The sequence below is a fragment of the Chlorocebus sabaeus genome, chromosome 11 (assembly GCF_047675955.1).
Source record: "Chlorocebus sabaeus isolate Y175 chromosome 11, mChlSab1.0.hap1, whole genome shotgun sequence".
In the NCBI taxonomy this organism is placed as follows: domain Eukaryota; kingdom Metazoa; phylum Chordata; class Mammalia; order Primates; family Cercopithecidae; genus Chlorocebus; species Chlorocebus sabaeus.
This window is the reverse complement of record NC_132914.1, coordinates 90,720,358-90,746,566: the sequence shown is the minus strand read 5'-3', so window position 1 is coordinate 90,746,566 and position 26,209 is coordinate 90,720,358. Positions and strand designations below refer to the sequence as shown.

Here is a 26,209-nt window from a genome sequence, read left to right as displayed (position 1 = left end):
ATAATATCAGGTATCATAATTTGTTGAAATCATATCAAGGTGGAAGAATTAAAGAATAGTTCCCTGGCTAAAAGACATTGAACCTTTTGAGTGTTAAGGTCTTTGCTATAATGTCTTGCTAAAATAGGCCTTAATGGCCCTCTCATCTTACTGCTTGAATTTAGCCAGTGGGACCAGTCAGGGAGGTATTAGAGTAGCACCAGAGACAGATTACTTTTCATCCTGACTTTTGTCCTACAGCTCCATAAAATGTTATGCATTTTATGGAAGAAATCACATCTACAAATAAAACTGTATTGCTTTTGAAGATGATACAAGCCTACATATAAAAAGCTGTAAAACCTTGAAAAATACTAAAGGATGTAAAAACACCAAGATAAGCCGGGCATGGTGGCTCATGCCCATAATCCCAGCACTTTGGGAGGCTGAGGCAGGCGGATCACAAGGTCAGTTTGAGACCATCCTGGCCAACAAGGTGAAACCCCGTCACTACTAAAAATACAAAAATATTAACCCGGCGTGGTGGCAGGCACCTGTAATCCCAGCTATAGGGAGGATGAGGCAGGAGAATCGCTTGAACCCGGGAGGTGGAGGTTGCAGTGAGCCGAGACTGTGCCACTGCACTCCAGCCTGGGCGACAGTGCGAGACTGTCTCAAAAAAACAAAACAAAAACCACACCAAGGTAAATCACTTAGCTCTACCCCACTAGAATATAAACTCTTTGAGATCAGAAACTTGTTTTTTGCTCTTATCACAAATACTAGGCATAAAGATGCTTGTTATCGAACAGCAAATGCTTTAAAAGACCTGTAGGCCAGATGAGGTGGCTCATGTCAATTATCCTAGCACTTTTGAGAAGGCTGAGGCTGGAGGACTGCTTAAGCCTGGGAGTTTGAGACCAGCCTGGGCAACACAGCCAGACCCCATCTCTACCAAAAAAAAGTAGAGTCCTGTAGAGAATTCTTATACTCCAAAGTGAAGCCAATATTGCAAAGGGCCAAGTTTCTCATCCCCTCCAACTATTAAAACCCTAATAAAAAATAAATGACACTTGAACAAGACTTTTACATGAAGATTCTACAGTTGGTCTTGGATAGCAGTATATTTTAAGAAATGTAATGCCGGCAGGGGTGGGGAGTGCCTTAGCCACTTATGCTTTTAAATGGAACGGCAATAATAAAAGTGATAGTAGTGCAGAAAGTATCTGTAATGTATTAGAATTCTAGGGTAAGTCAAGAGCTCATATTCATTAAAATAATGACACAACTCCATGGGGGTGGGGAGAACAGCAATAAAGCAACCACATACTATACTATTAGACTGGCAACATTAAGATGGAAAATATCCATCAGGAGAATACTGATATCTTAGTGGTAAGCAGTTCCTTTTAACCCAGTAATTCCACTGGCAAGGATCATACAAATGTACCACTAGGAAGAGAGAATGTATATGATCATCAATGGGAGAACAGTAAAGGTGTTACTGTGGAATTCCCGGCAGGCTTCCACTTGGAAGGGGAATATTTGACCACAGTTTAAACAACCTATGGTGAGCACATAATGCACTACGCCCTGAAAGGTATATGTTTCCACTGGGTGTTTATACATTTCAAAGTTAAAAGCATGCACCTTACCCAAAGTTTCAGAAAGCTGGTTTGCAAATCTGAGTTCATGTGTGTGTGTGTGTGTGTGTTTTCCAAAAAGCCATGATCATTTTTTCCATTTTTATTTGATGTTTCCAAATATAAAAAAGTCAAGATTCTTACACCAATTATCTCAAATGAGACCATGCAAAGCAATTCAGTGTGTACAACAATCATTTTTCCCCTTCAATTCTGCTGCTTTATACAACAGTGTGATTGACAGAAAATTGGATGGCATGTGCTTGGTTGGAAAATGTCATCCATTTACAAAATAACAACATCATGCAGGACAGTTCCTACTTTGTCTGCAAGTCAATTCACAAAAAACTACTTATTTTCTGTTTTTTATTTGGGAGGCACATGGAACTGAAATTTAACTGCCCAATTTTATTCAACTACCCCACCAAAAAGAAATCACATATGACAGTCCCAACACTGCAAATGTTGGAGGGTTGAGATAGTAGACACTATTTGTTATACTCAGTAGAGTTAACTATTTAACAGAAATAAATCTCCCTAGGGCCTTTCCTCTAATTTTGCTAGACTGGGTTCCAGGAGAATCGTGAAGAACCCCTCATGTAAAATTTGAAGTGTGAAAACTGTATTGTTGCATTATGCAGATTTTTGCTAGTTGCACAGACTAAAGACAGTTGGTTTGCTAAATGGCACTGAAAATCCTTAGCGAGTGTCACTATTCAGTCCAAATGTTTCTGACCAAAGAAAATTATACAACAATATTTATAGGCTAACTTTAAAGAGATGGTTGACATTAATACTGTACATATTTTACATGTCAAATACATAGTCCAAGAGTTTATAAAACAAGTTCATGCATTATTACCTTATTACCTCTAAGAATATCATGTACAAGATAGGCACTCCCCCACCCCCCAGTACTTATGACAGCATTTCAGGTGGAAGCAGTCTTATATACAAAAACAATCCAGTTTCTCTGCTATATTAAGTATATAATTTAAGGAAATTTCAGAGATTACTGACCAAAAAAATCTTTGAAGATAGAAAGCGTCAATTTGTGGGATTTAAAATGTTTCCTTTATAAAAGAACACCCAGAAGATGTAACCTCTGTACAAAGAAAAAATATAAAAATTCTGGTTGATCATGTTGGATCACACTACATACTTTAGAATGAAATGCTGCTGGTTAAAAGTTTTTCTGCTTTACTCATTCCTTTGACAGCATTAATTTGTGAACATTTATATTTAGTTCAGCTGTATTTATGGCACGAGATCTCATTTTCAAAATGGCACTAATTTTCCTTAAGTGTAACAGCACTCTATTTTTAGCAGTAATTTTATTTTTAAAGGTTAATTTGTAGAACAAATGTTTTAACTATACTTTCTTCTACTCTATACTCCCCAGTTACAATATTTACAAAGGGCTGAAGTCTATATAAAAAAAAGATCTTTGGCTGGGCGCGGTGGCTCATGCCTGCAATCCCAGCACTTTGGGAGGTCAAGGTGGGTGGATCACGAGGTTAGGAGTTTGAGACCAGCCTGACCAACATGAAGAAACCCCATCTCTACTGAAAATACAAAATTAGCTGGGCCTGGTGGGAGGTGCCTGTAATTCCAGCTACTCGAGAGGCTGAGGCAGGAGAATCGCTTGAACCCGGGAGGCACAGGTTGCAGTGAGTTGAGATCGTGCCATTGCACTCCAGCCTGGGCGACAAAGGGAGTCTCAAAAATAAAAAAAATAAAAAAATATTTTACTTTCCCCCATCCCTCATTTTAGTCAAACTTCTCCCACCTCATTTCTGCCCTGGTTGGGGAAGTGCAAGAGTTTCAGATAAGGTATCTACTATGTGTTTTAGATGGGATTCTGGATTTTAAATGAGTATAAAGTAAAAGATTTAATTCTTAGTTCAGGTATGTTCCAGTGCCTCGAAAGTTAGTTATGTGACAAATAGTACCTGTTGACAACCTAGAAAAGATGAGACATTCTAAGGTGCCCTAACAATCTTCAGCCTCTAACAGCTGAACAGGAAAGCCATTTCACTCAACTGTGATGCAATCATCACTGACTGGCATTTAGAGTTAGATTTCAAGACTCCACTCCTGTGGGGGGCCACTAAATAACTGAATACATTTTAAGAGCAATGTACACTGAGGGAAACACGGTTCTAAGGTATTATGCGTAGAAAGAGTATCGATAATGGGAACTGGCAACTGAGCATGCTAAACCAAATTCCATGAATACAGTTTTCATGTCTTTACTACATGCATTTTGCTAATATTTCCCTAAAATATTCACCAACTCTATAGAGTTATACTTTGTGTTAAGGTTCTATTGAGTTATAAGGGAAATAGGCATATCAGGTAGCTAGTGACATAATACCAGTTGTGAAAATTCAGACAAATGAGTCGACAAATCCCCAAAAATGGCAAATTAAGCCCCGTGACAAAATAAGTTAGTGGCTCATACAGAGATAGCCCAAATCTGGAAATTTTGAATTAAAATTGTAATCCTGTAAAACAAGTTTTGGGGTGCATGGATTTCTTTAATACCAATAATATTTTTCGTTCCCACCACAGATGGATTTGCTGAATATGCTAATGCTGTGAATGAGAAAACAATTTTGGGGGAGGTATACTCACAAGTAATCTGATGACAAAATAAATCACAGACTGATGTCAAATGGACAAAAAATTGAAAATACGCTGTGAGAAACAGACAACCAAAATAATACAGGGGTTTGCGGGGTGTGGCACAGTTAAGGCATCTAAACAAAAAATTCCACATGGCTTTGGCTTATTAAAATATTTTACACTATTTTTTTTAAAAAAAAGATTTGAAAGCATCTGAAAAACATGCAAATTGTTTGAAAACCTTGCATGGCAAATTCAGACAGTTTGCAAGCGTCATTCAGATGTTTGATGAGGAAAACAAAGAAGCCTCTCCCCATGAGACTGCACATGGTGGGAGAGGCCTACCCAGTTCTCTCTATCTTATACTAGATGGCAACCCAGAGGTCTGTGCGGCAGTTACAAACAAGGCATTATTATCTGGAAGGGAAGGGACCGTAGAATTTCCATTGGCTGGGGAACAACCCAGCTTTAGCTTTTCCAGATACTCTGCATGTACAGGTTTATGACACTGGAGAACTTTGATAGCATCTTCTACTTTGAACCACTCTCTCTTCCTTCCTAGAGAAAATAATGACATTGGTTACAAGACAGTCCATTTTAAAAAGTAAACCGTGTAAGTAATGTCCACTTACTCCCTGACAAATGACTGGGACAACAACATGTTGCGGAAGAACTAAGATGAATGTGCATCTCTGCATTTCAATTACCTTCCCTGCTCTAAATGAAGTGACCAGAAATAATCTAAGATGGAAACTGGACACAGGAATATAGCATCTGACTTAAGAGTATTCAGATAACAAAAGGGAACTTACTTATATTAACAGGATCTTCCCAACCTTCTGTTAGAGTATTCAGATATCAAAAGGGAACTTACCAATATTAACAGAATCTTCCCAATCTTCTAATATTTCAGTGACTGTTAGAACATAAACATATGTTCTGTGCTTTCGGTCTTGGTTCTGCTTGAATATAAAAAGCAAATGCATTTTAATCTACAGGAGGTAGCCACTGCCACATTTTCCAAGGGACAAAAATTAGTCTGCCTTACTGCTGATTAGCATAGCATATTTCCCAGCACAAACAAACATATTCAGTTGTATAGTCCAGCACGAAAGTGATTTTATATAAGACAAAACATTTAAAAGTTAAAAAGATAGAAGACTAGAACTACAGCGTCATCACTACTGGTGGTGAAATCGGCTCTCGATACTACTTTTTTTGTAGAAGTCTGAAGATGTTGCCCAGACTGCTCCACTTCTGCCCTCAAGGGAACCTCCTGCTTTGGCCTTCCCAAAAACTGAGCTTACAGGTATAAGGACCTAGCCTCTAGTACTAAACTTTTAACACTGATTTCTATACATCTGATGTTATTTTCTTTTTTTCGTTTTGAGATAGGGAGTCTCACTCTGTCGCCCAGGCTGGAGTGCAGTGGCTCGATCTCAGCTCACCACAATCTCTGCCTCCTGGGTTCAAGTGATTCTCCTGCCTCAGCCTCCTGAGTAGCTGGGATTACAGGCGTGCGCCACACCACGCCTGGCTAATTTTTGTATTTTTAGTAGAGATAGGGTTTCACCATGTTGGTCAGGCTGGTCTCAGACCCTGACCTCATGATCTGCCCGCCTTGGCCTCCCAAAGTGCTGGGATTACAGGTGTGAGCCACCGTGCCCAGCCTATCTGATGTTATTTTCATAAAGAAAATCTTAAGAGTTGAATGGAATCTTATTAAAATAATAGACCTGCATTCCCATAGTTTTTATCCGATATCCCCCTCTTCCCTGGGGCTAATCCTGACAACCTTTCAATGCCATGGAAAACTGCTTCCTTTAGGACCTTTGTAAGAGCAAACAGCACCAGTTCCTTTAAGCACTCCTCCTACAGGCCTGTCAAGGTGCACATAAACAACAGTCCATGGCCTGGCGCAGTAGCTCACGTCTGTTATCCCAATACTTTGGGAGGTCAAGGCGGGCGGATCACTTGAGGTCAGGAGGTCGAGCCCAGCCTGTCCAACATGGTGAAACCCCGTCTCTACTAAAAATACAAAAATATTAGCTGGGCGTGGTGGCGCATGCCTGTAATCCCAGCTACTCGGGAGGCTGAAGTGGAAGGATCTCTTGAGCCCAGGAGGCGGACGTGGCAGTGAGCCCAGATCATGCCATTGCACTCCAGCCTGGATGACAGAATGATACCCCATCTCAAAAAAACAAACAAAAAAACCATAAATAAATAAAACAGGCACATGAGCTTGTTTCTAGGTTAAAAATTAAACAAGTTGGCCTTCCTTCATCCTGATTAAAGTTAGCCTTCTTTGCCATAGTCCACAACTTTAGATACTTGGTCCTGATTTTGGCCACAAACAACCTGAATAATCTACTCAAAACAGTGGGTTTTTATAGCTGGGAAGGATTATATTTTTATATCTGAGAAGGAATAAAAACAACAATAAATTAGAGGCAACTGTCACTTAACACATCATTATTTTTAAGCATCAGTTTTATTTCTATGTCTGACAAATCAATACATTTATTATGCTAAATTCACAAATTCATTAAAATCACTGGGATGAATGGGCAGGGCAATCCAATTTTCCCTTATACTTTCTAAGGGGAAAGGTATTTTTTGATTGACATGTCCTGGTAAACAGTATTTGTAAAGCACTTAATACTGTTACCTTCCCATATTATTTAAGCTTTATTTATAATGTGAGACGTTTTCTTCAAAAACCTTGTCAGCTTACTGACAAATGTGTTATTTGTAAAAACCTCAATATGTTTTTCAGTTTAACCAGGAGATGGTGCTATTTAACTGGGTGAAGCAACTGCTGAATTCTGGAAAAGACTGAATTCTACCTGAATGACTTTTCTCTTTCTCTTTTTTTTTTTTTTGAGACGGAGTCTCGCTCTGCAACCTCCACCTCCCAGGTTCAAGAATTCTGCCTCAGCCTCCCAAGTAGCTGGGACTACAGGCATGTATCACCACCCCCGGCTAATTTTTGTATTTATTTAGTAGAGACAGGGTTTCACCATATTGGCCAAGCTGGTCTTGAATTCCTGACCTTGTGATCTGCCTGCCTTGGCCTCCCCAAAGTGCTGGGATTACAGGCATGAGCCACCACGCCTGGTCAACTTTACTCTTAATAATTACTGTATTCTGGTAAAAGTCATCAATTCTACCAAGTGCTATAGAATCGGGATTTTTTTCTGAATTCCTAAGGCTTAAAAATAAAATTTATATGGTTCATAGTACTATAAAGACTGAACTAAGCTATCAATAGTACTCTGAAAAAAAGGAAAGTGACCATGTTTCTGGTATACTATGTAGCTAGGCCTGAATCTTGGATGAAAATACATCTGGACCTCCTTTCTCCCTGGCTGCCAAAGAGTGCCTATCACATTCACATTCCCTCCCTGAAAATTCTATTCTGCCCTCAGTAATAAGAGAATATATGAAAGAGAATTCTGTTCTTTTAGCATTTGTTCTATGTACCTGAGATTTATATTTTCATACAATCCTTTAAGTCACTATGTATATCATACAATATTATTTGCTAAGGGCAATGGGGACATTTCCAGATAAAATACATGAGACCTAACCCTTTAGGTCATACTAAAAATATTGTACCTCCTAAAATATCTATACCCTAAATAGTCTACAGTGGATTAAGAGAAACATTTCAGTATCAGCTCCACTGTATTGTCAAACAGAAGTAATCGCTACATAATAATGCTGTATAAAAGTGATGGCAGCTGGGTGCCGTGGCTCACGCCTGTAATCCCAACACTTTGGGAGGCCAAGGCGGGCGGATCATGAGGTCAAGAGATGGAGACCATCCTGGCCAACATGGTGAAACCCCATCTCTATTAAAAATACAAAACTTAGCTGGGCGTGGTGGTGTGTGCCTGTAGTCCCAGCTACTCGGGAGGCTGAGACAGGAGAATCGCTTGAATCCGGGAGGCAGAGGTTGCAGTGACCCAAGATTGTGACACTGCACTCCAGCCTGGCGACAGAGCGAGACTCTGTCTTAAAGAAAATTAAAAATATAAGTAAATAAATAAATAAATAAACAAACGTGATGGCATATGAAAAAGTGGCTTTTACTTCCCTTCCTACCTAATCCTGGACTGATGCCTACTGCTAGTCTGACAGAAATGTCTGGTTCAGGCTGCTGCCATATTATTTGGTTGGTTAGGAAGAAATCATTAATTCTATTATCAGCAAAGTGAAGATTGCTTTTTAACTCACCTCAAATATGCCCAGAAGTCTACCTAGTTTTCCTTTGACTCCAGCCTATTAAAAAAAGATAAAATATAAAATGTTTACCTTTTTATAACAAAATGTATATAAATACAACTTATACTCTGGCTATTTACTTAAATCTAAATACAATACCTCTCCCCATACCAACTCACTATCTTCCTGCTTCTGTGAAGTTTTTATTGTCATTTACTTCATAAGTAGCAAGGACTGATCAAAAAGTAGTATTTCTGGCTGGGCACTATGGCTCATGCCTGTAATCCCAGCACTTTGGGAGGCCGAGGCGGAAGGATCACTTGAGGTCAGGAGTTTGAGACCAGCCTGGCCAACATGGTGAAACCCTGTCCCTACTAAAAATACAAAAATTAAGGCCGGGCGTAGTGGCTCATGCCTATAATCCCCAGCACTTTGGGAGGCTGAGGCGGGTGGATCACCTGAGGTCAGGAGTTCGAGACCAGTCTGGCCAACATGGTGAAACCCTGTCTCTAATAAAAATACAAAAATTAGCCAGACACGGTGGCATGTGCCTGTAATCCCAGCTACTTGGGAGGCTGGAGAATCACTTGAACCTGGGAGGCAGAGGTGGCAGTGAGCCAAGATCATGCCACTGTACCCCAGCCTAGCAACAGAGCAAGACTCCATCTCAAAAAAAAAAAAAAAAAAAAAAATTAAAATTAAAGTTGCATCAGGCAACAAAAAGCACTCCTGCACCCATCTCCTTGTCTTAGTGTTATGTAGCAAAGAGCCTTGTTTTTAAAACTCCGAAAAGAATTTGTGTGAAAGAACATCTCACCTCCTCATAAACTTCCCTCACGGCAGCACCGCCAGGTTCCTCCTCAGGTTCCATTCCTCCTCCTGGGACAATCCACTGGTCTGGGTACCGGCTGCTACTCACCAGCAGCACCTGTAAGGTGAACCGCAACTGTATACTTCCAGCCTGAGAAACACTTCATAGATAAACAACATTCTCAAACCTCTGCAAGGTTGTAACTCTACTCTAGATTAATCCATTTTAAAATTTCATTAAAATTATTAGGGGTACGCATTATACCACAAAAATGCAATTAAGAACCTGTATGTTAAACACCATCTCTCTGAAATCAGAATTAACATTAACATGGTCACACTACCAAATCACCTGTATCTAATAAAATAATTTAAACTACCAGATTCAATTGGTAAAACTCTCGAATTATTGGATACTAACAAAGGATAAAAACAGAAACTTGGCTTATTAGCCAGAGCTGTATGCACTGAGATCTATGGTCACATAAGTTTCTTTAGTTATGGAATATTCCAAATTTAAGGACATGACCATAGGTAGGTTTCCTTGTTTCCTCACCTAGAAAATAAGAATACTAAGAAGGAAACAGATTTATGAGAAAGAAATGGGGAAATGCACCTAAAGTCGATTCTTGATACAGAGTGCTTGTTACTGTTATGATTAGGTGGCAAGAAGCATCCTTCATATTTTAAACCTGCATACATGGGCCAAAGTCACTTCATTCTGCTAACAGGCAGCTATCATTTATGATCTAGAACAGGACTGGCAATCTGCAGTTCACCACCTGTTTTTGTACAGTCTGCGAGCCAAAAGTATTTTTACATTTTAAAATTATGTGAAATTCAAATTTCAGTGTCCACAGATGGAATTATTAGAATCAAGTCACACTTACTCATTTTTACATATTGTCTATGGTTGTTTTAGTGATGCAACAGCAGAGTCAAAGTAGTTGCGACAGAGACTGTGTGGCCCTCAAAGCTTAAAATGTTTATCTGGCGCTTAATTTGGAAAAGTCTATGGACCCCTTACCAAGAATTACCTTATCTTAATACTTGGACCCCTTACCAAGTATTAAGACTGAAATGTGGCCGGGCATGGTGGCTCACACCTATAATCCCAGCACTTTGGGAGGCCGAGGTGGGTGATCACCTGAGGTCAGGACTTCAAGACCAACCTCGCCAACATGGTGAAACCCCATCTCTACTAAAAATACAAAAATTAGCTGGCGTGGTGGTGCATGCCTGTAATCCCAGCTACTTGGGAGACTGATGCATGAGAATCACTTGAACCTGGGAGGCGGAGGTTGCAGTGAGCCGACACTGCACCACTGCACAACCAGCCTAGGCTGGTTGGAGAGCGAGACTCCATCTCAAAAAAAAAAAAGGACTGAAATGTACAAACTGTTACAAAAATACCCTATTACCTTAGACAAGTATCCTAGAGTTTAACTATTTAAAGATGGTATTACATACCCATCTTTTAAATGAATACTTGGCCAGGCGCGGTGGCTCAATGCCTGTAATCCTAGTACTTTGGGAGGCTGAGGTGGGCAGATAATCTGAGGTCAGGAGTTCAAGACCAGCCTGGCCAACATGTTGAAACCCCATCTCTACTAAAAATACAAAAAATTAGCCAGGTGTGGTGGCAGGCACCTGTAATCCCAGCTACTTAGGAGGCCGTGGCAGGAGAATCACTTGAACCTGGGAGGCGGAGGTTGCAGTGAGCCAAGATTGTGCCACTACACTCCAGCCTGGGCAACAGAGCTAGATTCTGTCTCAAAAAAATGAGACAGAGCTAGATTCTGATTTTGAGACAGAGCTAGATTCTGTCTCAAAAAAAAAAAAAAGAAGAATATTTGTGGGCTAGCTTATGTTGAACTTCACTAAAGTTAAAAATCAACTCGAGGTGAGCGTGGTGGCTCACGCCTATAATCCCAGCACTTCACACCTATAATCCCAGCACTTTGGGAGGCTGAAGTGGGCGGATATCTGAGGTCAGGGGTTCAAGACCAGCCTGGCCAACATGGTGAAACCCCATCTCTACTAAAAATACACAAATTAGCTGGGTGTGGTAGCACATTCCTGTAGTCCCAGCTACTCAGGAGGCTGAGGCACAAGAATTGCTTGAATTTAGGAAGCAAAGTTGCAGTGAGCTGAGATTGTGCCACTGCACTTCAGCCAGGGCAACAGTGCGAGACTCTGTCTCAAAAAAATAAAAAATAAAAATCAATAAACCAATTTGAACAAAAGTGTCAACAAAATTATCTTAGTATATTGCCTTCAAGTAAATTTAAACAGTTCTCCCTGGAGAACACATAGGGTTTATAATGAAGTTTCATTCCCAATGTGGATAGAGAGGATGATGACAGACAGGATCTCACTCGAACATCCAGGTTGGAGTGCAGTGGCACAATCCCTGCTGACTGCAGCCTTCACTTCCCAGGCTCAAGTGATCCTCCCACTCCAGCTTCCCAAGCAGTTGGGAATACAGGCACCCACCACCAGGCCTGTCTTAATTTTGTACTTTTTTTTTTTTTTTTTTAAATGGAGTCTCACCCTGTCATCCAGGCTGGAGTGCAGTGGCATGGTCTTGGTTCACAGCAACCTCCCCGCCTCCTGGGTTCAAGTGATTCTCCCATCTCAGCCTCCAAAGTAGGTGGGATTACAGGCACCTGACACCACGACCAGCTAATTTTTGTATTTTGAGTAGAGACAGGGTTTCGCCATGTTGGCCAGACTGATCTCAAACTCCTGACCTCAAGTGATCTGCCTGCCTTGGCCTCCCAAAGTGCTGGGATTACAGGTGTAAGCCACCCTGCCCAGTCTGATTTTTGTATTATTTTATAGAGGTGGGGTCTTGTCATGTTGCCTAGATAGATCTCGAAACCCTGGGCTCAAGTGATCTTTCCACCTTGGCCTCCCAACTGGGATTACAGGCAAGAGCCATAACGATTTTTTTTTTTTTTTAATGCATGCCAGCACCTCTATCTGCCATGCTCCCTCCCTGCTGCCAGGAGCTGCTGGCCTTTAAGAGTTCACAGCCAGCACAGAAGTCCTCTCCTATTTGACTAAGTTACCAGGAACTCAACTTTTCCAAACTGGCAAGTTTCAAGCTGACAGTTCAGCAACTCCCACTTTTCTCTCAAGCCCCCAAAATGCTGAGTTAAAAGAGAATATTTTATTTAGGCATAGAACCCCCTCATTAGAAAAGCAGCATTCCAGGCCGGGCATGGTGGCTCACACCTGTAATCCCATCCTAGCACTTTGGGAGGCCAAGATGGGCAGATTTCTTGAACTAAGGAGTCTGAGAACAGCCTGGGCAACATGACAAAACGTCCTCTACAAAAAATACAGCAATTAGCCATGCATGGTAACACATGCCCGTAATCCCAACTACTCAGGAGGCTGTGGTGGAAAAGATCACCTGAGCCCAGGAGGCTGAGACTACAGTGAGCTGTGATCATGCCACTGCACTCCAGCCTGGGCGATGGAATGAGACTGTCTCAATTTAAAAAAAAAAAAAAAGGCGGGGGGAGTTATTACATTATCAAATTATACCCAGATGAGACTTTATAGAAAATCAGAAAAAGAAAATTAAAAATCCAAAAGTGCATGCAACGGTCTCTAAGTTCAAATTCCACTTTAAACAGAGAAACTACAAATCAGATTTCAAAACCTTTGTATTTTATTCAAAATTGGAGGCTTACAGAGGATCTATGGCAACCAAAGGCACCGGCCATCTATCAAGACTGGCAAGTGAGTGTAAGTTTTTAAGTTAAATAAAAATGTTAAGGGTTTGTCTCACGTCACTGGAAAAGTAAATAGCAACTACTGGTCCGGACTGCAGAGTTACAGGGCTCTTGTTCTGGTCACTAGGTATGAGTTGAGGATAAACTGGTTTCTATTGCCTAGATGAAATTCTTGTTACACAATTCTATGCTAAGCAACTTCCTGGATTACCTTAATAATGGGACATAACGCAGGCGGCTAGCCACCTGAAAAGTACATCATCACTTAGTAAATAGTAAATAGGGAGTTTCAAAATCATCTATATTCAAAATGTTGCAGTCCTGAATAAATGAAATGCAAAGTCTCATGTATCTAGGTCAATGACTATGATGTTTCCAGTTCTCCAAGACAGAGAGCTAAACTACAGGAGATTGATAATGGTGAATTAGTATAAGCTGTGTCTGCTTTTCTGAAGAAACATTTTATGCTTCAGATTTTTTTTTTTTTTGAGACGGAGTCTCGCTCTGTCGCCCAGGCTTGAGTGTAGCAACGTGATCTCGGCTCACTACAACCTCCGCCTCCTCGGTTCAAGCAATTCTCGCCTCAGCCTCCTGAGTAGCTGGGATTACAGGCTCCCGCCACCACGCCTGGCTAATTTTTGTACTTTTATAGTAGAGATGGGGTTTCACCATCTTGGCCAGGCTTATCTTGAATTCCTGACCTCGTGATCCACCTGCCTCGGCCTCCCAAAGTGCTGGGATTACAGGTGTGAGCCACCGCGCCCGGCCTATGCTTCAGATATAAAACCAAACCTGCATCTACATGACATCAGCATATCTAAACTTTTCTTCCAAAAGTCAGTAACATGGAACCCTTATGTGTCAACATCTCTGTTTCATAAATTACTTTTTAGATAATCTCATGAAAACAGTATATAAATTTGATAAGTGATTTAGCATAATCTAATAATTTATGGTATAAGAATCCCTTGATATTCCAAGAAGAAAATATTTGATCAAACCATTAACTTCAACTGTTTCTTTTCTTTTCTTTTCTTTTTTAAGACAGAGTTTCGCTCTTGTTGCCCAGACTGGAGTGCAATGATGCAATCTTGGCTCACTGCAACCTCCACCTCCCCGGTTCAAGCGATTCTCCTGCCTCAGCCTCCCAAGTAGCTGGGATTACAGACATGCGCCACCACGCCCAGCTAATTTTGTATTTTTAGTAGAGACGGGGTTTCTCCATGCTGGTCAGGCTGGTCTTGAACTCGAAACCTCAGCTGATCCACCCACCTCGGCCTCCCAAAGTGCTGGGATTACAGGCATGAGCCACCACACCCAGCCAAATGTATCTTTCAAAAATAAATAAATAAATAAGCTGATAAATTTAAATGGGTAATTATCTCATTTAAAGGTTCTCATTTAAAGGTTGCTCACTGCAACCTTTGCCTCCTGGGTTCAATTATCTATGGTCCAGAAATGATTCAGTCTAAACTACTAGCTTAAGGCAGATTTGCTAATATCCAACTTTTGGTGATGGCAGTTTTGAAATCCAGTATGTTTCATTAAGCACTTGTCTACTCATCTAAATTGACAAACCTGCAGATAGATCCTCACCACTTTAAAATGTTTTTCAAAAGAAAATCAGAATCATGAAAATGGGCTAGCAGGAAAGAAGCATCATGCACACGGTATCCAAACTAAATCTATTCACTTTCATCTTTACAATCTTCAACCCCTAGAAAGACAGAGAACAGACTGACTCCTGTCAAAAAGTCACAATTCTGCACAAGTTCTCCACCTTAAAGAGAAGCACTATGGAGAAAGAAGTTGCTGATTTTGCTCCTTATCTACTAATTGTGTGATACTGAACAGGAATTGTATGTGATGAAAAGATATTGAATATACATCTTTCCCTCAAAGAGCTTATATTCTTGGAGGTACGGCTGGAGTAAAGTCACACAGAATGCTCAGTATTTTGTCTAGAAACTGCAAGAACACATACATCTATATAAATCTATATCATGATAAATTGTGGACAAACGATTTAGCCTAATCCAGTATCTTATCATCCAAGAGTCCCTGGACATCCCAGGAAGAATAAACTTGGTCAAACCAATAACTTCAAATATATCTTTCCATAAAATGATCACTTTAAATGGGTACTTAATATCTGTGACACAGAAATGACTGGCCATCTAAACAACTAGCTTATGAAAAGAGGTCTTACACAGATGTGATGGTGACAGCTTTGAAAGTCTATCTGTGTCATTAAGTACTTGCCCACTCATCTTGAATAGTTCATTTGGGTGTTCAAATGAGGGCCAAGATCGCATTTGGGGTGGGGGAAGGTGGGGAGAAGGCGGTGACTAAGAGTGAGCAAGAACTGAAGGATACACTCCAGATAAGAGAATAGCCTGCACGATGGCGTATGTCTGCCAGGGTGGAAAAATATGAATAGCATTAGTCGAGAGAAGGACAATTAAAACAGTCCCCTACCTGCCCCCTACCCCAATAATAATGAACAGGTTTTTAACTTAAGGCCAATTAGTGTGATAGCAAGGCCATCCTGTGATTATCTGGGGTCTGTCATGCACTTGGAAGCGGTCCCCAGCACTAGATCTAGACCAATACAGATGAAAAAAAGTATCACACTGGAGCATGTTTATATTTTAATTAGGCACACAACAGAGGACACTAACAACTGTTTTTAGGCAGGTGGTTGTGATTAAGATGAAAACATAACTCAGTGTTTCCTAAGAACCCCCACACCTGCTCTTTTGTCCAGTGCTATATGACCATTTCTCTTTCCAGAAAAACATTTCACCAAGTTAAAAAGCCTGGGATTATAAAAGAGAAACTGGGAGTGGTGGTGAGGAGTTGCACCGTAGTGGCACACTGTCACTCCAGAACTATCAAGAACTCAACAATTACAGCTTTTCTGTTGAAGTCACTTGGAATCTGTTGAAGATGAAATCATCAATGTAGATTTTTCTGGACTGCATTTTTATAGAACTACTAAAGTAATTCACCTTGAAAAACCAGTTTTGTAAAGAGCACGCAAATAAAACAGTCCAGCCGGGTGCAGTGCCTCATGCCTGTAATCCCAGCACTTTGGGAGGCCGAGGCAGGAGGATCACTTGAGGTCAGAAGTTCAAGACCAGCCTGGCCAACATGGTGAAACCTCGTCTCTACTAAAAATATAAAAAGTAGCTGGGCATGGTGGTGCATGCCTGTAATCCCAGCTACTTGGGAGGCTGAGGCAGGAGAATCGCTTGAATCCAGGAGGCAGTTTGCAGTGAGCTGAGATAGCGCAACTGCATTCCAACCTGGGCAACACAGCGAGACTCTGTCTCAAAAATAATAATTAAAAAAAAAAATCAGAGTCCATTCAGTACTGTTTTCCAGAGGCCAAAATTAGTAAGAAGGTATACTTTCCTTATCAAAGATTTAGCTATGTTCCTCCAGTTAAGTTTTCCAACCCAGACAAAAGATTTGACGTATCTGCTAATGCAAATGTTAAGTGTTCCACAAAAAAATTTTTTTGAGAATGATGAAAATATCTAGTAGAGTCAGTAATGGAAATTTTGTTTCTTACATAAATTTTGGAGATACTAGTTCTGAGCAGTGTTTTTACTAGTCATATACTCACATTTTTCAGCTTCATTATACCTTTTCTACTAAAACTCTGTGGGAAAACTCAACTATTAATAGTTTTGTTGTTTTTTTTTTTTTTGAGACAGGGTCTCACTCTGTCACCCAGGTTGGAGTGCAATGGCGCTATCTCAGCTCACTGCAACCTTTGCCTCCTGGGTTCAAGCAATTCTCATGTGTCAGCCTCCTGAGTAGCTGGGATTACAGGTATGCACTACTATGCTCAGCTCATTTTTTTTGTATTTTTAGTGGAGACTGGGTTTCACCATGTTGGCCAGGTTGCTTTTGAACTCCTGACCTCAAATGATCCACCCACCTCGGCCTCCCAAAGTGCTGAGATTACAGATGTGAGCCACTGCGCCCAGCATGAACTATTAATATCTTCTATAGGCCAGACACAATGGCTCACACCTGTAATCCCAGTGCTTTGGGAAGCTAAGGCAGGCAGACTGAGTCCAGGAGTTCAAGACCAGCTTAGACAACATAGGAAGACCCTGTCTGTACAAAAAAATCAATAAATTAGCCAGGCATGGTGGCATGTACCTGTAGTCCAAGCTACTCGGGGGGCTGAGGTGGGAGAATCACCTGAACCTGGGAAGTTGAGGCTGCAGTGAGTCATAACTATGCCACTGTACTCCAGCCTGGGTAACAGAAGTGAGATTCTGTCTCAAAAAGAAAAAAGAAAGTTATATATATACACACACACACACACACACACACACACATACATATATACATACATACACACACACACATATTTTTTTAAAAAAAGATTTACAAATATATATATAATCTTCTATACATGCAGAAATCTAAAATTTCAGCACAATTTATTGTAAAAGCTTTTTTTGGTTTGTTTTGAGGGTGCCATTTACTGAATCACAGCAACATAACCATAATGATTGCTTTTCTTGCAATAATATTGATTTCAAATAATGGGCAGCTGCTCCTAAGCCCCTCCTACAAAAGTGGAAGAATCTCAATCTCTAGAACCCTATCACAATGCATTATTCTTCAATACTCCCTTCTAAATGCACACAACAGCCATCTATAGATTTCTATGATACCCTCAAATTTACTAGTATAGTTAGCATGCTAATTAATGCTCTAAAGATGGGTTATAAAAGCTTATTCTACAAAGACACACCAACAGTTGACAGAGCCACACATGGTCATTCATAGATTTGAAATTCCTTTCTCTAAGTAGATTAGATTTTCTGTATCCATCAAGATGCCAGTCTGTTACAGTAGCGATGACAGAGATGAAGGAAGATGCATTCAACCTTCCAGATAAATCACAGCTGAGACCATAGGAAAGATTTATGAAAAGGAGACTACTCATTCTACCAGGCTGCAGAGCCAGACTTGGAGCACACTCAGACCCCAAAGCCAACGCTATTAGTGTGGTGAGAAGTGAAGACATCTCTTCCTACTCTATTCCATCTATCTTCACATAAGCATTCTTCCTACTACACTACTAAATCTTACTCCCTCTTTCCATGTATCAGACAATTACTAGAATAAAACACCACTCACCTAGCACTGTTGAAGAGTTATTTTGTCTTTTCCTAGATACCTAAGGTTTTAAGCATTTGGAGAGAAGCATTTATCACTTTAAGAATAGTGTAGTGGCCAGCCATGGTGGCTCATGCCTGTAATCCCAGCACTTTGGGAGGCTGAGGTGGCTACACCATTTGAGGTCAAGAGTAAGAGACCAGCTTGGCCAACATGGTGAGACCCCGTCTCAACTAAAAATACAAAAATTAGCCAGGCGTGGTGGCATGCACCTGTAATCCCGGCTACTTGGAAGGCTGAGGCAGGAGAATGGCTTGAACCTGGGAGGCAGAGGTTGCAGTGAGCCGAGGTCGCGCCACTGCACTCCAGCTTGGGCGACAGAGTGAGACTCTTAAAAAAAAAAAAAAAAAAGTCTGTGAATTAGAATGATCTATTGCAAGTCCGCTCAACCTGTGGCCCGTGGACTGCATGCAGCCCAGGATGGCTTTGAATGCAGCCAAACACAAATTTGTAAACTTTCTTAAAATATTATGAAATATTTTCGCAATTATTACTTTTTTAGCTCACCAGCTATCATTAATGTTAATGTGTTTTATGTATGGCCCAAGACAATTCTTCCAATGAGGCCCAGTGAAGCTAAAAGATTGGGTACCCCAGGCCAGGTGTGGTGGCTCACGCCTGTAATCCCAGCATTTTGGGAGGCTGTGGGCAAATCTCGAAGTCAGGAGATCGAGACCATCCTGGCCAACATAGTGAATTCCCATTTGTGTTTCAGCTTTTACTCTTAAAGCTGCAATTGTCATGGCTTGGCTCATATTCTCTACTAAAAATACAAAAAATAGCTGGGCGTGGTGGCATACGGCTGTAGTCTCAGCTACTTGGGAGGCTGAGGCAGGAGAATCGCTTGAATCCAGGAGGCAGAGGTTGCAGTGAGCCGAGATTACACCACTGCACTCCAGCCTAGTGACATGGTGACAGAGCGAGACTCCAAAAAAACAAAAAAGATTGGGCACCCCTGATCTATTGTATAGAATCTATACCTTTTATCAACTGACGGGTCCTCCTGGCTGAGGATGTATAAGAGAGTGCTGTTCAAGGGCTATCTAATGCAGTTATGCCTTCAGAGGCTGTAGGTCCCTGGGCCCCGAATTCCCATTTGTGTTTCAGCTTTTACCCTTAACGCTGCAATTGTCGTGGCTTGGCTCTAGGAACTCCAACCACTATAGAGATACCACGTTCTGTTCCCGGGAAGGGGAGGGGAGGAGCCATCCAGAGAACCTCAAGTGATCCCTAAGAATGAAGAGGTTTATTTTGAAAATTGTAGCTATTTAGAAACCGTTTGTTGTTGTTATTTTTGAGATGGAGTCTCACTCTGTCACCCAGACTGGAGTGCAGTGGTGCAATCTCAGCTCACTGCAAGCTCTGCCTCCTGGATTCAAGGGATTCTCCTGCCCCAGCCTCCGGAGTAGCCAGGACTACAGGCACACACCACCATGCCCAGCTAATTTTTGTATTTTTAGTAGAGATGATGTTTCGCCATGTTGCCCAGGGTGGTCTTGAACCCCTGACCTCAGGTGATCCACCCACCTTGGTCTCCCAAAGCGCTGGGATTACAGGCGTGAGCCACTGCACCTGGCCTACTTATAAACTGTTTTAAGGTTGCTGTTCTTTCTTCCCAAATTATCATGAATCAGGATATCATGAATGGTTAAAACTACATGTTAACCTACTTCTACTACACTTAACCAAAATTAGGCCAGCAGTGTTATTAGGAACACCCACTATGCACATAGACATTTTAGAAGAACATAGGTTATGGAAATGGTTTGATACATGCTAAACAGCTACCTACTATTATTAAGAAAATTAGTACTTCTTTTTGGACTACAGAGGCACAGTAGACCAGAAATAACAGTTCTTTCTTCTAAACTATGTTTAGCTCTAAGTTATATGGGATTGGTAGATAAGTATTATCAATAATGTGGTAAGTCAGGTTGACCATGGCATTTTTACCTAGCAGGTCAATGTTTTAAAGTGACTTAAGCTTTTTTCAATTAGAGAAAGTCTTAAGTTATACAAAGACCCTAAGAAAAAAAATAATGATCCAATGCAAATTCGACATTAATGCCTGGTTTTATGATAGGAAACCTTCTGGGAAAGCTGGAGGCACAGATGAAGAGGTTGGTGACACTTCTGTGTTTAAAAAAGGCTTCCAGGCCAGGCACGGTGGCTCACACCTGTAATCCCAGCACTTTGGGAGGCCAAGGTGGGTGGATCACACACAAGGTCAGAACAAGGCCATCCTGGCTAACGCAGTGAAACCTCGTCTCTACTAAAAATACAAAAAATTAGCTGGGCATGGTGGCGTGCGCCTGTAGTCTCAGCTACTCGGGAGGCTGAGGCAGAATGGTGTGAACCCAGAAGGCAGAGCTTGCAGTGAGCCAAGACAATGCCACTCCACTCCAGCCTGGACGACAGAGCGTGACTCCGTCTCAAAAAATAAATAAATAAAAATAAAAATAAAAAATAAATTTAAAAAGGCTACCTTTGGATAGTACTTATTTTTGATGGAAGTGTTCTCCATCTGAAACAAATACTTCAAGAACTTAACTCTGAAGAACTATGAGCCCCAGAGTATGTGTGTGAAAAGGGTGGACTGACTGTTGATTCTAAGTATAAAAATGCTAGTGGAGATTTAACTCTAGTAATATTTTGTATTAGTACTGTTGTTCATCAGAGCTCTGGTTTTAGGTTTTCAGACTCAACCTTTCCCACCAAAGTTTTACTGCATGATTTTGTACAACTCAAGATTTTTCAGTAATATATATTCAGCATTATAGCAGACCATCTATAGAAGACAGCCCCTGGCTCATAGAGCTTAAAAGCTAATTAGGGCAGCAAGTTCTATGGAAGGGTAGTGGTTAGTGGTTAGTTTTCTTTTCTTGTCTTTTTTTTTTTTTTTTTTTTTTTTTTTTGGAGACAGGGTCTTGCTCTGTTGCCCAGGCTAGAGTGCAACAGTGAGATCTGGCTCACTGCAACCTCTGCCTCCCAGGTTCAAGTGATTCTCATGCTTCAGCCTCCTGAGTAGCTGGGATCACAGGCACATGCCACCACGCCCGGCTACTTTTTGTATTTTCTATTTTTAGTAGAGGGTTTCGCCATATTGGCCAGGCTGGTCTTGAACACTTGACTTCAGGTGATCCACCCGCCTGGCCTGTAGTGGTTAGTCCTTAAGACTGATTTGTTAATGCCTCTCTTGCAAGTATGTCTGGATTCCACCCAGGATCAAGTCATTCTGCTTCTCCCCTCAGCAGTTCAAACCTATTTTGCTGCCAGATCACTCTCAAGCTTGAATACATCTAATATCTAAATGTTCTTTGTTCAAAACTAAGAGTTCCTTTCTTGTGTAGCAATTTCTCAACCTTACATTTGAAGTGCTGCATATTTCAACTATTACTTATCCTATGCCATCCCTAAGCTGCAACCAAATCTACCACAGCCCCAAGTCTTGTTCTGTTTGAGATGCCTGGTCCCTCCTTTCCCAGTCATCCACATCCAACTCCAAATGATTCACATTGGATCTTAACCCCAGAATACCCGACCACACTTTTCCCTTACTTTATTTCCCTTTCCATTGATCACCTGTCCAAACTTCCCCTATAGAATGTTTCTTAGGAGCTAAGATCTCATCTCTTCATCCCCTTTTAAACGATCATATATGCAAATACATTCAACAGAATCCATTTCTGATTACCTATTTGTAAAAGCACTGTCATCTTTCACCGTACAAGCACAGTACCCAGCTACTCTACAGGGCAATTAGTTGCGGGCCTGTCTACAAGTCCAGCTGCCAAAACTAAGGGTGCTTCCCCACAGAAATAACTAGCTGGGGAGGTAGGTCAAATAAACAAAACATTTAGAAACAAAGGACCAGAGCTCAAAAGGATCTGCCAGCTTCTGTGACCTTGGGATAGGTTACTTCTGCTACCTAATTTCTTCCTAAACAAATACTAATACGTATTTACCCTACAGAGCAGAAGAAGATAAAATGGAAAATATTTAATATATAAAAAGCCACCTTAAAAAAATAACTCTGCTCTTAGAACAATCTTCTTTCCTAGAACAATCTGTTCTAAAGTAGAAACTTACTGAGAACTTCAGTACAGGAACAGCCAGATGGGAGCGCCACATAGCTTTTTTGGGGTCAAATTGCAATTACTCTTTTACTTCCATTTGTATAAACATTTCATCCTCAAACAAAACATATATTTAAATCTCCCAACCAGGATCTAGGTGTTTTTCATCCAGTAGAGGGAAACAGTTGTCACCTATTAACTAGAGAGGTGGGTTCAAGCTGGTTTTCTAGACTCTCCTGGGAAGTCTGGCAATGCAATTTCAACAGAATGAAGCCAAACTCATAGAGAAACAATAGGATCTCCAGGAAAGCTAACAGAGTTTATTCTGTAATCATCATGTAATAGATAAAGCCTCAACCACGCACAACCACAGAAATGAAAATTCTGAAGAGCTAAACCAGATGTTAAAGTTGGCTGTGCATTTCACTTAAGGAGAATTCTAGAGTCTTCCCTCAGATCATATCCTCTAACAAGATGACTCACTCACTTCGATTCTCAACCTACAGGTTATCTGATTTACAAAGTTTTACACAATGGATGTCTCTAATATATTCTCCAAAACTTGCTCCCTACTTCACCTTACCTAATGACACTGGTCTCTTGACTCAACTAGAGGCCATGAATTTAGTATTTATTAGAGTAGAAATAATATCCAAGCATAAAAATAACCATTTGTTTTTGTTGCTAAAGTAATTCCTAAAGCTTCTATCAGACTTTGCTTTACCATAAGCGCAATATAGATCATCATTTCAATTTCCATCACTCATATTTTCCCCTAGAGTCTAGTATTTTTACAAAGCCTGAATTCCAAGTTCACATTACGGCACTACTTCAGTCGCCACCTTTCAGAAAGGCTTCCAAACTTAGCCTCACAAAAATCTCAGTCATTCAACAAACAGAGCCCACCATCAGGAGTAAGGACTGGACCCTGACTGAATCCTGACTCTACCACTTCCTAATTGTGTCATTTGGGAAAGTATTTATGCTCGGCAACTGTCTCCTTACCTATAAAATGGGAATAACTTCACTACCTCCCAGTGTTAAAAGGATTAAATGTATAACAAGTTTTCTTCTGGCAGTGCCTGGCACATGGTAAGCACTCAATTAAGAATATCATTATACGATATTGAGAAAACCAGACAAGATCCTAGACCTATCTTGATCCCTTTTGGCTATCATTTCTTTTATATTTAAAGTTTACTACTTTGCCTCAACATGGCCCCTTTCCGCTAAGGCTTTATCTTTTTTACAGAACACACTTAATGCTTGTTGACTTGTTCACTTTGTAAAAGTTAATAACCTTTCCCTTTGCAGTTTCTAGCTCTCCTAAGCAGACTCATCTCAAAGGCTGGGACCGTATTTCTCCGGACACTCGTTTGCTTCAGGTATAACACGTAAAGGCTATGAGGGAGCACAGAGCAACCCATCTAAAGGGCTTGGTTTCTTTTCAAAAAAAAAAATAAAGGCAAAACAAGGGTTTGAAGGGCAAATTTCGAGAACGTTTTGTTAACATAACAAGAACTAAGCCACTGAGTGTATTCTAAGTCATACTCATCACAACTACATAGGGACTAGCAGTAAGGAAGCCATTAAATTCCCATCTCCAGCCTTAGCCTCGTATTTTATACACGGTTGGTTATGAAAGCAGAACTTAGAGTGTCAATTTTTTTTTTACCTGTGTAATTTATCTTAAGAGTGGCAATACCAAAAGGCTACTATTGCCCTAAGCAAACTTCAACAGTGAGCCATTTTAAATAAATATGACTGAATTAAGTAAAAATCGCTCTCCAGGGAAACCCCAAGGGTCTCATTCTCAGCCCAATGCAGATGGTAAATTACACAAGGACTGCTCTTAGAACGAGAAAGGCTGCTCCTTTCCAGATGTCAAGTCAGAGAGCAAAGAACCCTTTACACAGAAGCTGAGAGCTGTAGATTACTGTCTGAAAATGGCAGCTTTGCCCATCTCTAGTCCATCGTCTCCCTTTTGGCATTATTCCACATTTTTCACTAACCATCTTTCTGCAGTCAGAAAACTTTAAGAAGGGAAGGCCTTTTTAAAAATGAGGCATAATTATGCCAACAGCTAGCGGGTGCATGGACCCACAAGAATTGCCAAGACTAGACTGCGGGGTCCTCAATTCCAAGCACGAGGACTGTCTGTTACTCCACAAACATGCTTAGATCGAATCCGAGACCGCAAATGGCTGTAACATGGAAGGAAAATATGTAAAAGAGGCACAAGGGCTCTGCTGCAACACTCACGCCATTTCCACCCTCCTCTCGCTGAGCACTCGAGGTTTATCCGGCTTTCAACTCAATTCGCACATTAAGATGGTGACTCCCGCTAGGCGAGACTCACACGGCCCGGGACCTTCCCGGGGACCAGGCGCCTTCTCGAGTGCCCAGATGGAGAAAGTGGGGCTGGGCGAGCCCCCTTTGTCTCCTCTATCAGCCCCGAGAAAGGAAGGAAGAAGGGAGGGAGGAAAGGAGGGAGGGAGGAAGGGGGCTAATCCCTCCCAGCCCCTCAGCCTGCGCCCGGGAGGGGAGGGGAGGGGAGGGAGGGGAAGCACCCGGGCCCCAGACCCCGGCGCCCCGGAGGGCAGCGTGCGCCGCTGGGCGCCCTACCTCGTCCTCCTGCTCGCTCCGGAAGCACAGGCACGCCGCCCGCTTCTTGAAGCCCTCGCGGTCGTAGGTCCGCGTCTGGTTGGGCTTGAACTTCATCATAGAGGCGGGCTCCTGCTGCTGCTGCTGCTCCGGCCGCCTCTGTGGGGGCCCGGCCGCCGCCACCCCGCCGGGGAGTGGGGGCGAGGGGGAGTCGGGCGCAGGGGCGCGGGGAGCGCTGGTCAGTGTGGGAGGTGCGGCGAGGCCGGTCAGTCCCGGGGCCGGCGGCCGCTCCGACGCGGGCGGGACGGGACGCTAGCGCGGGTCACTGGAGCCTGGGTGCCGAGATGAAGGCTCCACCTCTGCCCGGGTGTCCGCCGCTCTCCATGGAGCCCGACTCCCGCTCGCCTCCGCTCCCTCCGGCCGCAGCCGCCAGGGGAAGGGCGGCTCGAGGCGCGCGCCACGCGGAGACACTTGCGCGAAGACCCGCTCCCACTGAGCAGCAGCGCCGTGGCGACCGCGCGCCGCCCCCTCCGCTACTGTTTAAGTGAGGCCCACACGCGCCCCGCCTCCCCCGCGCGCCACTGCGCCTGCGTGCAGAGACCGTTGCAATGGGGCGGGTGGGGGGGCGGAGGAGGTAGGGGCGGGGCCTCGGCCGCCCCGTGGGCGGGGCCGCGCGCGCTCCAGGGCTCGAGTTCGGCGAGGCCCTGGGACTGACTCTGGAGTCCAGCGTGGGATGACCGTGCCCCGGAAACATGCCAGTGAATGGAAAGAAGCCAAGGTCCCCTCCCTCCCTGCTGATACCCTCGACTTTGCCAATGAAGACCCTAAATACCAGCTCCACTACAGCGGTTGTAACTACATACACCCTCACCAAAGTTGCAGCCTGGCCAGGAAATGCCAGGGGACTTTGCGACGATTGCAGACTCCGCGGTGACTGTGTAGATACGTCCAGAATTCGCCCGTGTAGCGCGGGGAGAGGCGAGAGTGAAGGCCTAGAAAGGTTAAGACGTTAAGTGGTTTTTTTTTTCTTTGTTTTCACAAATGAGGAGTAGACAAATTTCCTTTTTTTTTTTTTTTGTATTTGTATTTTTAATATTTGGTTGGGGATGGCTTGTATTTTTTTAAAGAGTCAACTCTAGCTTAAACATTTCTTTGAAGCTATCGATAACATCCCCCACTTTGTGCCACCTTCCGGAAAGTATTAATACTGGCAATGGCTAATAGTTGCGAAATGGTTTTCATGTGGATCTCTTGCTAAGTAACAGTACAGCTGGATGCTGGGGCCACA

The 26,209-nt window shown here is 42.2% G+C and overlaps 1 protein-coding gene across 2 annotated transcripts; it reads right to left on the bottom strand.

Moving 5' to 3' along the window:
* Nucleotides 1-1,710: 1,710 nt before the first annotated feature.
* NUDT4 (nudix hydrolase 4) lies at nucleotides 1,711-25,436 on the bottom strand. Of its 2 annotated transcripts, none has more exons than XM_008004242.3 (5): nucleotides 24,943-25,436; nucleotides 9,295-9,405; nucleotides 8,490-8,534; nucleotides 5,125-5,212; nucleotides 1,711-4,808 (listed from the first exon to the last, which is right to left on the bottom strand). In XM_008004242.3, the coding sequence occupies exons 1-5, from the start codon at nucleotides 25,039-25,041 to the stop codon at nucleotides 4,606-4,608; spliced, it is 546 nt and encodes a 181-aa protein (XP_008002433.1). In that variant the 5' UTR covers nucleotides 25,042-25,436; the 3' UTR covers nucleotides 1,711-4,605. The 2 variants fall into 2 exon arrangements, with proteins under 2 accessions (XP_008002433.1, XP_008002434.1); XM_008004243.3 differs by having other exon boundaries at nucleotides 4,142-4,808; nucleotides 5,125-5,209; nucleotides 24,943-25,427.
* Between the last annotated feature and the right edge of the window lie 773 nt (nucleotides 25,437-26,209).